The sequence below is a fragment of the Cyprinus carpio genome, chromosome B19, assembly GCF_018340385.1.
Source record: "Cyprinus carpio isolate SPL01 chromosome B19, ASM1834038v1, whole genome shotgun sequence".
In the NCBI taxonomy this organism is placed as follows: domain Eukaryota; kingdom Metazoa; phylum Chordata; class Actinopteri; order Cypriniformes; family Cyprinidae; genus Cyprinus; species Cyprinus carpio.
In genome coordinates, this window is record NC_056615.1 from 15,985,599 (window position 1) to 16,001,862 (window position 16,264).

A 16,264-nucleotide genomic window follows, 5' to 3' on the forward strand; every position below is an offset into this window, starting at 1 on the left:
CTCTATTTTTTTTACAATACATTTTATTTGATATTTTTATAATTTAATTTGTTATTTTAATGCATTCTTTTTTATTTTTATTTATTTTAAGTTAATACAATTTTTCTGTTTTTAATATAAAAATGTATTTGTATTTAATTCATCATCGGCAGTTCCATCACAAATCATTAGGGTTTTACAAAAATATTAAAATGTTCACAGAATAGATAGGAAAATAGCCTGATTCTGTAAATACTGTATAGAGGATTCAACTGCCGTCCCTGTACCCTTACCTGAAAATGTGATGTTGAAACCTTCGTAAGAGATGGAGAAATCAGATATGAAACGGAGCTGGGCCTTGAAGTTGCCATAGAGCCCCGCGTTTATGGGCGAGGGCAGTTCTGCGCCTGTGAGGCGGGCGAGCGGCTGAACAAAACTCCCATTCTCAGTGATGAGCAGGTAGTCATGATGGTCCTCCAGGTGGAAGGTGTTAAAGGTGAACTGAACGCCTATTGGGGAAACAAGAACAATGCACAAATGAACCAGCTAATAATATAGTTCAAGTTTTTGGTCAACCTCTGACATTCAACTGTCTGGTGGAGCTTGGAGCAGGAAGAAAAAACTGACAAAAAAAGAAAAGAATAAAAGGAATGAGCAAGCATTTAGGGTCAACTTCATTATATAAGGCAGAAGGGACTTGTAGGCCCCACTAAGGGTATAGCCTACTCATTAGACCCAGGAGAAAGGAGAAAACTTTTTTTCTCAGGCCTGTGAATTTAAGCAGCGGCCCTTGGCTGAGGTCACGTAGAACAAAGAAAATTTTGATACTGACCCTTTTTTGCCAGACCCTTTTGTGTCAGAAAGAGAAAAGTGTATTTTTAGTCCCAAGTGATCTGTCCACTAAACATATTGGCCCTTCAAAATTGATATGCATTAGCAGCCATGGGAAATTTAAATTCAGAGGAACTTTCATTATTCTGAACTCAAAGGTTGTATAATGATATTTCAGAGTAGGGCACGGACAAGTACCTAAATCTGTATTCATGACAGTTTGTACCTACGGGTGGCTTTAGCTAGACTATGTGCTACGTGCTTTTCATGCAGTTATCAATTTGTATATTATTCTTCAGCATTTGGCCTGTCAAAATGAATGCTTATGTAACTTTGAATAAGCAGGTAAGAAATTGCAGGTAAGGTGTATCAATTGCTGCTTTACCTTTGCCATGGCTGACCTCCACAGTCCAGGTGCAGTTAAGAGAGCTGGGGTAGACCTCAGGGTATCCCGGGGACAGGATGATGCCTCCAGGTCCTCGAACATCACCCCCGCAGAGTGCTAAGGGGCAGAGGGAGGTAGGTGATTTAAAAAGACCTTTCACTTACAGTAAATTCAATGTATGCAAATGGAACTATATAAGCAAAAAGGATTTCACTCTTCAGTTAAAATGTCAAAGGTGAATTAACATTTCTATCTTAGTTCCTTGTGATTGAAACTTCTAAGCACTTGCATAACAACTATTGTTCAAAAGTTCGGGGTCGGTAATTTTTTTTTTACTTAAAATAATTATTTTATTTTTCCACAAGGATACATTTAAACAACCAAAAGTTACAGTAAAGACATTTACAATGTCATTTCTATTTCAAACAAATACTGTTCACTTTAACTTTCTTTTCATTCAAGAATCCTGAAGAAAAAAAAAAGGTTTCTGTTATCATTAGCTTACAACTGTTTTCAACAGCAAATCAGTATATTATGATGATTTCTGAAGGATCATGTGACACTTAAAAGTGGAGTAATGGCTGTCGAAATTCAGCTTTGCCATCACAGGAAGTAACCTATATTTTGAAATATATTCATATAGAAAAGTTATTTTAAATTGTAATAACATTTCACAATAGTACTGTTTTGCTGTATTTTTGATAAATAATTACAGCATTGCAGAGCATTAGAGACTTTTTAAAAACATTTGAAAAATTGTACCGATTCAGCATTTGAACTGCAGCATATGCATATCCATGACAATCCAGTGGGGTCCAAAAAATCTCAGACCACTAATAGAAAAGTATTTTTCCACTTTAATACCATTCAGTTCTTTCCGTAACAAGTAACATTATCAGGATTTGAGTGATGAAGCTGTTATTAAGCTTTAAATGTATCAAAGTCTTAAAATCGGGGAGCCTTTTCCCCCTTTTTCTTATATTTAACTCCATTCAAATTACAGTCTACGACATGCCTTGTTTAATTCCATCCATCCATCTATCAATTTTCAAAACCACTTTTCCTATGTACCGTTGCAGGGATGCTGGATATTTTATTTAAATAAGAAATATGCAAAAAGAAGCTTAAAAAAAAAAATTCTGCTTGAATCAGAATTATAAAGAAAAACTGTGTGATTTTATGCCAGCCTGAGCTATTTCTTGGAATATTGGTCAAAAACGTCACCTCTCACCAAATAAAATTCATACTTTTTTCTTAAACACTGCATGTTGCTCAGTGAAGGAAGGATGTACAGTATCAGACAGACCTCTGCTACACCTGAGACAGCAGTACAGGCAGGTGCATGTCTCTAATGTATTTAGAGCCCATGGAAGTGAGATCACTGTGCACAGTAAAAAGTGCCCCTGGATATCTAATCTGGTGAGCGCATCAGTTCCTATCAGCTGAAGCAGCCTTTACAGCAAATTGCCTCTCAGAGTCCTCCTCAGCAACGGGCTAATGGCCTTGCATTGAATCACATTGTTTCAGTTTAGCTGCCTTGGAGAAGGCAAAGCAAAAGAATGTAATCAAATAGCCGAAGGACAGGCAGCCTAAGGAGCTCTGACGGTGTAAGACATAGGTAACGTCTTTCATCCAGCATTGAGCAGAGGTTTCATTGCCAGCACAAGCTTGCTGTTTAGCGCTGTCTTGCTTTAATAATATGGTCTATTAAGCCCTTTTTGTCACTGACTCTGAACCCCTTTTATTCGAGATGTAAATCAACACATCACCTTTTTTCTTTACTGAACAGTTTCATTGATCAGTAGGCCACAAGATTTAACAGCTCTTTTTTTTTTTTACTGCGAATGTCTCAGGAGACCAACCGTCACAGGTGGGTAGTGGGTGGCTCCACCAGTGGTTCTTTTCACAGACCAGTGGCTCTTCGTGGCTGAGGCGGTAGCCCGAGTCACAGCCAAAGGACACGGTGGAACCGATGGAGAAGTCCTGACCGTAGCGAAGACCGTTGACTGGAATCCCTGGATCCAGGCATGAGTAGGCATCTACTGTTACGCCTAGGAATAGTGAGACAGATGAAGCTTAGAAAATAAGTATTTTGAGAGTGTTTCAATTACTGTATTGACTGCCTGCTGGTGCTCTAAAATAACGAAAGTTGTTTCCAAATGGCAGGTTTTGAAACTGTGGAAAGTTTACTGTACACTTACTTTCATACAGGATCTTGAAGCCACTGTTTGAGCGGCTGTTGTCAGTGGTGAAAAGCATGTACAGGTGGTTGGCGCTGCTGAATAGGAACTGAGGCACCTGGGTGCCGTTGAACGAGCCAATTAGAGGAGAGAGAAGATTGGGCCCATCGTGAAGCTCCAGGAAATCACAATTCAACTCTGTCTGAAATCTGGTTGGAAAAACAGACAATAATTAAATGTCCTTGCCAGCAATGAGACAACTTTATCATATTTATTATACACTACTGTTGAAAAGTTTGGGGTCGTTAATTGGATTTTAAATGTTTTTGAAAAAAGGTCTCTTATGCTCACCAAGACTGGATTTATTTAGTGAAAAAAAAAAATGCAGTAATATTGCGTAGCATTAATACAAATTAGAACAACTCTTTTCTATTAGTATTTATATTTTAAAATGTAATTTACTCCTGTAATTGCAAAGCAGCCATTACTCAAGTCTTCAGTGTTACATGGTTGTTCAGAAATCATTCTAATATGCTAATTTGGTGCTCAAGAACATTCATTATCATCAATGCTAAAACTTAGCAAAAATGTTGTACTGTTTACTATTTTTGTTGAAACCGTGAAACCTTTCCCCCCCCCAGCATTTTGTCGAATAGAAAATTCTCAAGAACAGCATTTGTTTTGTTTTGTTTGATCAATTTAGTGCATCCTTGCTCAATAAAAACTTACTGACCCTAAACCTTTTAATGGTAGTGTATTTACAATATACAGATTTCTCTGTTGTAACCCTTTAACTATATAGATGTACAAAAGCAACAATGTCTATTCAAATAAAAAAAGCATACTTTTCAAATGTGATCTTGATGGAGCGTCCCGGTTCAGCCTCTATGACCCACTCACAGTTGAGCGAATCTTTGTAGTAACCAGGCCACCCAGGAGATAAAATAACTCCACTAGGAGCTGAGAAGTGGCCTCCACAGGGAGCTGTAAAAAGAACAGAGGTTTAACAGAGATGCTTTTTAGTTGACTCACATAAAGCCACTGTTTTTTTATCTGTACTTGAGACAGACGGCCAGCTAAAAAATAAATACCAGCTGACTGTACATTATACCTCACTTTACATATTTACAATCCCACAAAACCTGCAGTAAGGTGTTAAAACTGCTTGTGGGTGACACTGTTAGTCTGTCATTCTACTCCTCTGGCCATATGAATAGTGTTACTGCATAATTAGAAACACGCTGAGCAAAATTCTAGGGATTGACAAGGATTTTAACGACAGATGACAGGCTGCTCACCACCACATGCCCTCCGGTTTACATGCCCTATTAACCCCCGTCTCTGTGACCCACAGGTGACTGTCTATTCCATTCAGAGTCACATACAAAACTAGGCACAACTGTCCACTTATTGGGGACTTCTGTCTACTTCTATAATAAATACCTTCACACTTTGGGATGGGGCCACTCCACATCACCTTGCCACCGTTGAGCTCACAAGTGATGGTTTCTGCTCCCTGGGTCTTAATGAAGCCATCCTCGCAGATGATCGAGATGGAGCTGCCTAGCTGGAAACTGTCACCGAAACGTCTGGCGTTCAGGGGGACTCCTGGATCCGGACACTCATTATGGCCAAATGCTGTAAGAATGAATGACATAAGATAGTAATCTAGAATTGGAAGTGTCATGAACAGGCTTTCGCCATAGATTTTCTGGGTAGTCAAAGTATTTATGACACCACAATGTCACTACCAAAAAAAAAAAATCACTTTAACAAGTGGATGTATTAAAAACGAGGTTCTTAGAAAGCTGAGAAGTTTGAAAGACACTCCATCTCAGGTGGTGCACTTCATTTTACCCTGCACTCAAAGAATGAGGATTTGTGGTACTTTGTAGGACAGGTTTCTACTCAAGGCTTTGTTTATTAGTGTTAGTGTTATTGACCTTCCAGCTGTTTTTATCATAACTCCATGAAGCATATATAGAGGCCCAAAGCGATTGGCCAAGAAAGCTGCTGTCCCCACAACACCCTGAGTGCCTGATGGATGTCTAGTGACAGGAAAGGCCTTCAAGAAGGACTTGAAGTTTGTCAGAATGAATACAGATTTAACGTGCTCCATCAGGGCACTGACAGCTCTTACTGGACAACAGTTAGGTGTCAGTCTGTTAAAGAACTCGACATTAGCGTTCAGCCTTAACGACTACTGTAGCAACCTAATATGCATGCAAACTGATGTCTACTTTAAGGACTTTGATGGATTATCTTGACATTTCACATCTCCTTTAAGAAGGACCATCAAGAAGTGTAGATTAAAGTCATGTATGTGCTAATGAGGGGCGGAGGGGAGATTCGGTGTGCTGGCGGGAAAAACCAAGCAGCATATTTGCATTTGAATTGCCTGGAAGCTGTCATAAACAGACACTCTTTCATTTTTGTTTGTTATTTTACGCATCACAAATTCAATGAATTTATATTTTACAGAACATTATTTCTTTCTTTTATTAAGTGTTAATTTCATCAACAAAATTACTGAAGATGCTTACTAACAGAAAAAAGTATTTTTTTTTTAATAGTTTTATTAATGATAATAAAAGCAGGATGAAAAATGTGAATTATAATGTTGATTAATTTTAATTTAAACTAGTGCTGTCAAATGATTAATTGCATCCAAAATAAAAGTTTTTGTTAAAATAATAAATTATATACAGTATAAAATTCATTATGTATATATAAATACACACACATGCATGTATATATTTCAGAAAAATAGGTTACGTTTATATTAAATATATTTATAATATAAATTACATCAATATAAATATAGACGTAAATATTTTCAAAATATATACTGTATGTGTATTTCATATAAACATAATAAATACAAGATTTCCTCATACATCAAACATGACATGACATCTGACTCAATGTTCAAGGAAGTTTTTGAAAAGTACTATAAATAGAATTTGTATTAATTTTTTTTTTTTTTACTAATTATTGTAAGCAACTGACTGCTTACAATATTTAGACTAAATATAAGTGACATTTTATAAAAATAATTGAGGAAGTTTGAAGGACATTTTCATCAAAAGACAAACTATTAATAGTACTGTAAAGGAAGGTAAAAAGGGTAGATGTTAGCTGTAAAAACATATTATTCAAAGATAAGTTCATTTTAATTATCAGTACCAAGAAAAAAAGTAGCTGCTATCAGTACACTTCGATGCACAACACATGCTTAAAACAAACATTATGTCTCATGCAGAATTCATGCTTCATATATGCTTAACATGCAGATATAATGCAGATTAGAAAGCCATCCAAAGGTGTTACACGCACTGGTGTAGGTAATGTTGAAACCTCTGCCTGACATGGAGTGGTCAGCCTGGAACTCCAGCCGGAGAATGTTGTTGTTGCTGGTGAGATGAGACGGCACCTCCGCCCCAGTGAAACGGCCAAGCACAGATGAGTCAAGCATCTCTCCATCCTTCACGGTCAGGATGTCATATGGAGCCTCTAGGTCAAAGTCATTGAAGGCCAAGTGGATACGGCTGCCGGGCTCTGATAGGATCAGCCACACACAGTTAAGGTTGTTCCCATAGCCCTCTGGGTAATCCGGAGAGAGGACTGTGCCCATGGGTGCAGTGAAGTTTGAAAGACAGGGAACTGAAAGAATAAAAAAGAATTGCCACTAATTTTTAACTAAAGATTAATGTAACTATGTTTATCATGACTGAAAAACAGCCAGCAACATATAAAAACATGCCACATCATACATCAATGTAATAATACAGCACTTAGCCATGTGTATGCGTTTAACATGCCATATGGAGACTGTCACTCTGCTGTTGATTAGGTTCTGCACTTTCTGACAAACTGCGTTCATGACATAGATGGACTTCAGGCTATATATAGAGCTGATTTGTTCAATCTTCCAATTAGACGTGGAGAAATTTCAGCTATGCATTTTTTAAGCAAAGAGCCTACAGGTGAAGTATCAAAATATAGCAGATGTCACTGCAGCTGAAGTAGTCTCCAGGTTGGCTGTATATATAAGCCAATTATTTCAGCTGCCTCAGAGATCTCTGCATTTATTTGGAAGAAAAGGCAAAGACAGGGAGGTTAATAAAATCCAGTTATAAGGAAATTTTTATGGAACAAAAAAGTGTGTGATTTCTATGCCAGTAGCATCCCAACTAATGACAAGATTTCAAACTTGTTTCCTAAAGATTTTCCATATCTGCCATTGGTCAGCTAACATATAGTCTCATCCACCCACTGTATTTGTAGTATTTTTTTTTATTTTTTATAGCACCTTAGAGAGGGAAAACTATATTTACATTAATTTCAAGATCGTACTCCTCGAAATAGAACAAATTTGTAGACATAAAAAACAAACCCTTCATTAAACTTAGCATAATTTTCCTGATAAAAAAAATAATACATAATAAACCTGTCATAATAGCACCAAACTAGGACAGGAAAAACATTTCCAATGCAATTAATCAGTTTACAACGTACAGTAGCATTGACAGTACTCACAAATGCAGATGGGGATGTTGGCAGACCACTGGTTGTTGTTCTGACAGGATATTGTCTTCTCTCCGATAAGCTCAAATCCAAATTGGCACTCAAAGCGTAACATGTCGCCATTAGAAAATCCATCTCCTTCTCTCATCCCATACAGAGGGGTGCCTGGGTCCCCACAGCTCTCCTTGTCGATTTCTACAGAGAAAGGATGTAAATAATAGTGATTGCTAAACTTCAAATTTAGTCATTCCACTGCTGCAGTTTTTTGAAGAAGAAACCTTTTATTCCCTGTTGATTAAAAAAAAAAAAATCGCTTAAGCATTATATACAGTATACATGGTGGCCAAAATGATTAGAACACTAGTATTTTCACCAACTAAAAAAAAGCTAAAAAATCATTTGCTGTAGTGTGTCAGTAGGAAATAGCCATTAATTGTAATAATTGTAAAATGAGATTTTTGTTTGCACAAGGAGTCTGACAACAGCCAGTGCTCCACACAGAGATCTGATCTCATCATCATCCAGTCTGTCTGGAATCACAGGAAGAAACAGAACAAACTGAGACAGACTAAATCCAGAAGAACTGTGGAAACATCTCCAAGATGCTTCAAGAAACCTTCAAGTTCACCGAAGAAAAAAAAGCTAATCAGATCGTAATCAGACTACCTAATCTTTCTGGTGCAGCTGGTGGCCTGATAAAGTCTTGCTGGTTGAGCTAGTTAAAAGAAATGAACTGTCAATTCCTCTCCATGTTAAAGTGCAAGATAAATCTACAGACTTTTAGCAAATTACTAAATTGTCGCTTTGAAATTGGCACTGAATTGTGCTGCAAAAATCCAATGATGGACTGATTTCATCAGATGTCCTGAACCTCGCTGCACTTACAGGAAGTTGACCAGAACAGAATGGCACCAAAACTCTCTGTTCAGCCTAGATAAGCTCCTGCACCTGGACCCTTCAGTGGTAGAGTCGGCCATCCAGGCCATTCCCACCACAAGTACAAAAACCAAGTCTAGGGGTCACTATACCTAGATAACACCTTACATCTGCACAGAATCGACTCAGTGGGCGGCAGGCAGCTGGAATGGGCAATACATCTTCCCAGACACTTTGCACGGACATTCACAATTGAACTATAAACTCTGTTCCAAATAAGGATGCTTGAGGGTTTGCCAAAGGATGAACGGTGAGAGAGAGACCAAAAAAAAAACATCCACTAAATTTCATTTAAAACCAAATCAAAGTTTGAACATGTAGTAAGGGGATTTCTCCTGAGGTATAATGGAGGTCTTTGGCCAATGCTTGATGTATGGCATTAATTTCCGACATGACAGTCTCTTTATGACTACTACAATGCTTTACTCCATTGGTCAATCGTGAGGGGTGGCTAGGGGAAGGTTAGGCCATATTTACTGCTTTGTATTTATGATGAGGCAAAAAATAGAGTACAAATTGTCCATAGGAGCTGATGGTGTGTGAATAATCTCGGACAGCGCTACACTCCGATGTGAGGTCAGCGTGTCAGATGCGAACCCCTATGCTTCTCTTATGGCGCTTAATGTGATGGGGTTCTGTGGGACCTCTCTGTGAAGATCAATTGTGTTAAGTTATCCAATCAAATCCAAAAGCTTGATTCTCTATATGTAAGCACAGATGGCCCACAGGGGGGAAGTTTGGGACCTGTGTTTTTCTTCCTGAAGCAGCGAGTGAATTACAAAGTATCAGTGAACTTTGGCATGTTAGGTATCAAAAAGCATTCTGACCATTTACCAGATAGCAGGACTCATTAAACTGGCCTTCACATAAAAGCCTATAAATAAATTTAATCTCAAAACCATTTCTTATTCATTGGAAAATGGCAAGTAATTTATCTCTCCCTTTGTGTATCCATATTGTTTCATTTCAATAATGCTGACTTTATCTCTCTCAAGAAAGTGCTCATTATTGCAAAGTCGAGTTTTATGTGGAGTCGAGACACAAAACGAGGCACTTCTAAAACACGAGTCACATGAGTCAAGTACACACAGGCAAACTCCCAGGCGGATCTCTGCTTTTATTTCTTTGAAGCATTCAATTAAATTAGGTTTTTAAACCACGCTGAAGATATTGAAGCGTTGTTGCCATATGGAATACAAACAAAATTATCTTCAAAAGAAGGGATGTTAATGAGCGTGGCCATATGCTGGTGCATTGAAACTGTGTGCCAAAGCACAGAACTCAGCTATGGATAATCAATGGCAAACTGCACTAAAAAAAAAACTTCAGTAGTGCATAGGCACTGCTGCTTAAGAAATACTTGAGTATATTGTTTCTCTCTGAATTATTTAACCAAAAGTTTAAAAAAGGCCCTTTTAAAACTCTTGTAACCGGTAAAAGTCAGTAATCAGGCATTCAGGTCTACATTCAAATTCAACATTAGTTTCTTTCCGAAACAGCACTTGCAGTCTTTAAGCAGCAGAGGTTCAAGGCTACCAACATCAAATGTTACTAAACAGAGCATATGCTATACATATAAAACTAGCACAACCACCTACACTAAGTTATCAGTGGCATACTGTTCAGAGAAATTATAGACACCAGAATAAAACTCAACTGTATAGAGGTGTTAAAAAATAACATAAAAATGTGCTCAAGGAAAATATTATTTAAAAATTAATAATCTAACAGTTCAGGCACTACTCAAAAGCCCTGATGCCTTTATTTAACTGAGTGATGTTTGTCTTTTTAGATTTTAAATTTTTTTTTTTATTATTTATTTGCCAAAATGTATACAGTATAAATAACAATGAGACTGCCAGAGTTAAGAATAATAGACTGATTTGCATGGTAATGAATACAAATCATGGAACACTTCAGAAGTGCTTGTCTACACTTTTAATATGTTAATTTGAACCTTTGGGATCAAGTAAATGTGTTATGTTTTTATGTCATTAAGTTTGTCACAAGAAATAAGAACACTGTGCAACCTCAGAGGTAAAACATAAGGGTGTAAATTCATCGATGGAAAATGACAGATGTAGCTGTATTAACAAGTGCAATGTAGCCATCAAACTTTAGTCACCGTGAACACAATTAATGACCCATGTAGATTATGCATTTGTCACAGACGTCAGCGTAATGGAGTGCATTTGTATTGTAAGTATACACTCCTAAATGGGATAAAATATATCTCTTCTGTGCTCTAGGGCAGTGCTTCTCAAATAGTGAGTAACAACCCAAAAATGGGCCGTAACTTTGACTGTTCTTTATTCTGCCAATAAATTTTTATTATTTATTTATTTATTTATTTATTTATTTATTAAATAAAGTTTTTATGTGCCAGATAAAACATTGGTAAACACTTGGTTTTGCACTTTGAAATCAAACTCAAATGCAAATTAAAGGAATTTTTATCACAGAATCACATCAAAGCCTCTGTAAATTAACTTTTGCATTCAAATCATCCTTTTAAATATATAACCACGTCTGTTTCATGTTGAAGGGACCCTTTTGTGCAAAATCGTAACCTGACAGGTAAATGAACTACTGGGGAACAAGACAATGAAAACCTTAAATATTTCTTCCATTGAATAAATGAGCGCTGTGAACCATTAATGAGTTCATTTTGTTTCTGGATTCCTCAAAGGTCTCTTGATTTATATTATATATCTCATATAATACTCACATTATATATCATATGTGTCCACATTGGGCTCTCATTTTATCTGTGCTTTGGAACACATAACAGAATCTGACATTCAAAATCTCATTCAACCTTACTCATGATGTTCTTTCAGTTATAACAGCTCCACATTATTAGAATAATTCTAAAAATACTATTCTAGAATAGGACATTGTGATGGTATATACATGAAGAATATATTGAACTACTATATATATATATATATATATATATATATATATATATATATATTATATATATATATATATATATATATATATATAAAATTAATATATACACTGTATATACTGTATATATAAATATAAAAAATGAAACTATAAATACATAGTATAATCTAACTAAAATGACAATTTTCTCACAATTCATCCTTTCACGCCAGTCTCAGCAAACTATTTTAATCATGGCATATTATATATTTTAACAGTGGCGCACTGAAAGCTTATTCATGCTACATTATGTATGTCCAAGCTACAGAATTTTTTATCCCCTCATGTATGACCATCATGCATTTATGATTGACAAGTCCAATTAGGTCTACCTAGAAATTGAAAATTAAGAAACAAAGCCACTGTGCTTGTCTGTGGCATAGATGAAATGAATTATAATAGGTGTAGAGAAGACAAAGGAAAAAAGACAAATCTAATACAATCTGTAATATTTTGCCCAACTCTCCCAGGGATATCATACAGTAATCTGTGTTTTTTTGTTTCTTTTTTTTTCTCTCTCTGGTCTTGCACTTAAGGGGATTCATTTGCTCTCTTGGTCTCTTTCTCTGTCTACCTCAGTCAGTCTCTCTCATTATACTGAATGGCACGCTGTTCATCACCCCGACACTAATTTATTACAAAACCTTGAGGGAGGAGAGATAATCAAAGATATGGGTTTTGTAGGGATTGCTGCTTCTATCAAGTGAATGTAGCTCATGTGTTCGGGATGAAAGTTAGTTGCCGTGCATTCAGCAGAGACCACTGAAGTGATTTGTGGGAACTGCTTCGCTTTTATGCACACTGACTACTAAGAATGTATGCTGAATACTCATGCAGGAAATAGTGGACATGTCCAGGTAAATAATGTCTGGCCTTTTGATGTCTAAACAGCTTTGCAGTGGATGTGAAAAACACTTTCTCACTCGATCAGAAAACAAGGATGAAGGTTGGACATTTGATTGAATCTGGGCTTATGCCAGACAGGTTGTTTGTACAATTTTGGTCTACACTGTTTTCACTCTCTGTTTGTTTGCAGTTGCAAATGAAGCTGTTTGGGTGTTTTGTTATCACCCTGCCACACTTCCTCCTTTTAACCTTGACAATAGGGTTGCCACAGTCCAGGCCTGGCTCCAGAATCAAATTACTGAGGGTGCTTCTTAAATTAGTGAGGGTGCTCTAACTATGTATATGTATGTATGTATGTATATATATATATACATATACATATACATATATACATATACATCCAACCCTAATTAAAACTCACCTGCCTGTAGCTTTTTAATAACCCTTCAGACCTTGATTAGCTTATTCAGGTGTGTTTGATTAGGGTTGAAGCAAAATTCTACAGGGCTGCGGATCTCCAGGACTGACGTTCACCACCCCTGCACTATACCATTCAAAAGCTTAGAGTCAGTATAATTTTTATTTTTTGGAAAAGAAATTATAGAAATTAATAATTTTATTTAGCAAGGATGCTTTAAATTGATCAAAAGTCAAAATAAAGGCATTTATAATGTTACAAAAGATTTTTATTTCAGGTAAATGCTGTTCTTCTGAACCTTCTATTCATCAAACAAACCTGAAAATATTCTACTCTGCTGTTTTCAACATAATAACAATAAATGTTTTTTGAGCAGCAAATTAGAATATCAGAATGATTTCTGAAGGATCGTGTGACTGGAGTAATGATGTTAAAAATATAGCTTTGAAATCACAATAAATGACATTTTAAAATATATTCAAAAAGAAAAGAGATATTTTAAATAGCCAAGTAAAAATATTTCAAAATATTACTGTTTTCTGTACTTTGGATCAAATAAATTCAAGCTTGGTGAAGAGAATATACTTCTTTAAAAAACATTAACAAGCTTACTGTTCAAAAACTTTTGACTGGTAGTGTATAGGCAACTTTAATTTTTCTCTAATTTATAGCTTTTAATTGGCTTAGAAATCAGATAACTGCTGGACAATAATAATAATGATTTGTTAATGTTTATATACTACAAACACTTTTTTATCACATAATATAAGTGCAAGTATGAATGAAACACACACTGCATGGAGTATTTAGCGCGTGATGTTAATCTCACCTTATTCTGGGTCCGAATAAAACATCAGATCATGCACAGACTATCCTGTCTCTTTGAATTTAAAGCCTATATTTATTCATACTGGCTTTTGAAAACCTCAATGTGAACACACTTGCCCAAAAAAGTGTGTGATTTAGGCCCCTGTAATGAGATGATTTATGCTGAACACAATACCTGAAAAAAAACCTCCGGCGATTTGAGCGGTGAGTGGATTCTAACTTAAACGCCTCTGATTCAAGAAGTCAACAGATAGTCTATATGTCTGTGATTGGCTACATTGCTCAACATTGCAAAAACACGTTGAAAACGAAATTGATCTCCTAAGCACAAACCATAATGCACTGGATAGTTTGCCATATCTGCAATAAAATGCCAATGATACAGCTTTAAGTGAGGGTGCTTTTAATTTCGTTTGAGGGTGCTTAGCACCCTTTAGCACCCTCTAGCACCCCCGTAGAACCGGGCCTGCCACAGTCACAGAATTTCGAATGACAATTAATTTGTTCACAATGAATGTCAAGTCTAACTTATATTTACACTAGTGTGGTTATCACCAGTAACCGAGATCAAGTAAACCACAAACCTGTATTAATAATACATACATATATTTTTCCTTTGAGTAATGACTGTTTGCTTTTTAGTGTTTTTTTTTTTAGACCATTCCCAAAGTGACTATATATTATTCACATCCAGGTACTGTACCTTTGTAGTTGATCTTGAAGCCTATAGAACCCACGCTTTCATCAGACTGGAGGTGAAGCCACATCTGATGGGTCATGCTAACGATGAGGTCAGGAACAAAGCTGCCAGTCAGACTGATGAGAAAAGGGAGATTAGACACAAACAAACAGAAGCAGATCATACTGTTTAATAGCAGACAAAAGGTTGAGCACACCTACCCATTACTTATTGCTATTTTACATAGTTGTCGAAACTAAGAATTAATTTTATTATAATTTATATAATGCATCATATATCAAATTTTTTATTTGTCTACAAAGACGTCTTCAAAATCTCTGATGCCAAATATTTGACTAGTATTGTACAGATACGGATTAACTTGATGAAATGCGTTGTATCATGGCTCTTCATAACTTAAGACAAACACATCCAGAAGGATGGCAAAGGAGAACAACAAACATTTGAATGGTTTCTGAAAACATAACATGGCTATTTACACCAGTAGGATATTCAACATACATTTTTGTTCCTGGAATATCATTCCTATCAAACGAACACTGCCCAGAGCAAATGAGACCGGTTGATAGGGAAACTGTTTCAGGAACCGCACAGAATGTCCTACTTGTGTAAATTATGTATCATCTTACCGTCCCAGACTGTGGATAAGAAACTCACACTTGCAAAATGGTTTTTGGGTCTCCCACTTCCCCTCCATCACCGATGGTTAGTGTGTCATAGCCCAGTTCTAGGTCAAACTCCTCAAAGTTAATCTGAATCACCTGTCGGCAGAAATGAGGCATAATGCTTAGTGATGTATCAAATGAACTGAATTAAACTTTATGGCTCTTGCATAATTGAATCCTGTCAGCTGACAGAAACAGAAAAAGAGAGAAATGGCCAAAACTCTCTTTACTGAATTTGGTAGAGAATAAAGAAACGTCACCTTTGTTAGAAGGAAAAAGTTTCCAGAAAACGTACCCGAGTTTGCTTTGAGCATTCAAGCATGATGAACATGCATCTACTGAACAAACATCATAAATTGAAATGAGAATTTAGTTTGTTTTTACATACACCAAATGTAATGGTTTTTATAGTGCTCAACAGAAGAATGTTATCATAACCAAACCAGTCAAGGTTATTGGTACTACATATTTACCAATTATTGATTAAACATTTTTACATTTATTTCCTGCCTTTATGCTTCCAGCGTTCTCTCTTTCCTGTTGGAAATGGATCCTTATGAAAAAAAAAAACTATATAAAAAGTCAGACTAATTATTATTATTATTATTATTATTATTATTATTATTATTATTATTATCATATATAATAAAAAAAATGGGAAGAAATTATTACTTTTTTTTTTTATTTAGCAAGAATGTAATCATAATCCAACCAGTCAAGGTTACTATTAGCACTACATTTTTTTCTTAGCAATCATTACTTAAATGGGAGATTTTTTTACATTTATTTCCAGCCATTGTGCTTCCAGCTTTCTCACTGTCCTGTGGAAAACGGATCCTTATGAAAGAAAAAAAATCAATATGAAAAGTCAGATTTATCATATAATATTATTATTATATTATCAGATATAATTATATGGGCTGTAAAATAAAAATAAAAAATATTTGGGAAGAAATTATTATTATTTTATTTAGCAAGAAAGTAATCATAAACCAATTAGTCAAGGTTATTATTATT

The 16,264-nt window shown here is 35.9% G+C and overlaps 1 protein-coding gene across 5 annotated transcripts in view; it reads right to left on the reverse strand.

Annotated features, from left to right (window-relative positions):
* Window positions 1–16,264, reverse strand: part of csmd3b (CUB and Sushi multiple domains 3b) — a 370,548-nt gene that overhangs the window by 136,328 nt on the left and 217,956 nt on the right. For all 5 annotated transcript variants that reach the window (XM_042745476.1, XM_042745479.1, XM_042745477.1 and 2 more), the window contains 10 exons: window positions 15,240–15,343; window positions 14,586–14,698; window positions 7,915–8,097; window positions 6,712–7,038; window positions 4,819–5,013; window positions 4,221–4,359; window positions 3,397–3,584; window positions 3,058–3,246; window positions 1,196–1,312; window positions 273–488 (listed from right to left, as the gene is read on the reverse strand). In XM_042745476.1, the coding sequence (XP_042601410.1) occupies window positions 273–488; window positions 1,196–1,312; window positions 3,058–3,246; window positions 3,397–3,584; window positions 4,221–4,359; window positions 4,819–5,013; window positions 6,712–7,038; window positions 7,915–8,097; window positions 14,586–14,698; window positions 15,240–15,343 (1,771 nt within the window). The remainder of the gene's footprint in view (window positions 1–272; window positions 489–1,195; window positions 1,313–3,057; window positions 3,247–3,396; window positions 3,585–4,220; window positions 4,360–4,818; window positions 5,014–6,711; window positions 7,039–7,914; window positions 8,098–14,585; window positions 14,699–15,239; window positions 15,344–16,264) is intronic.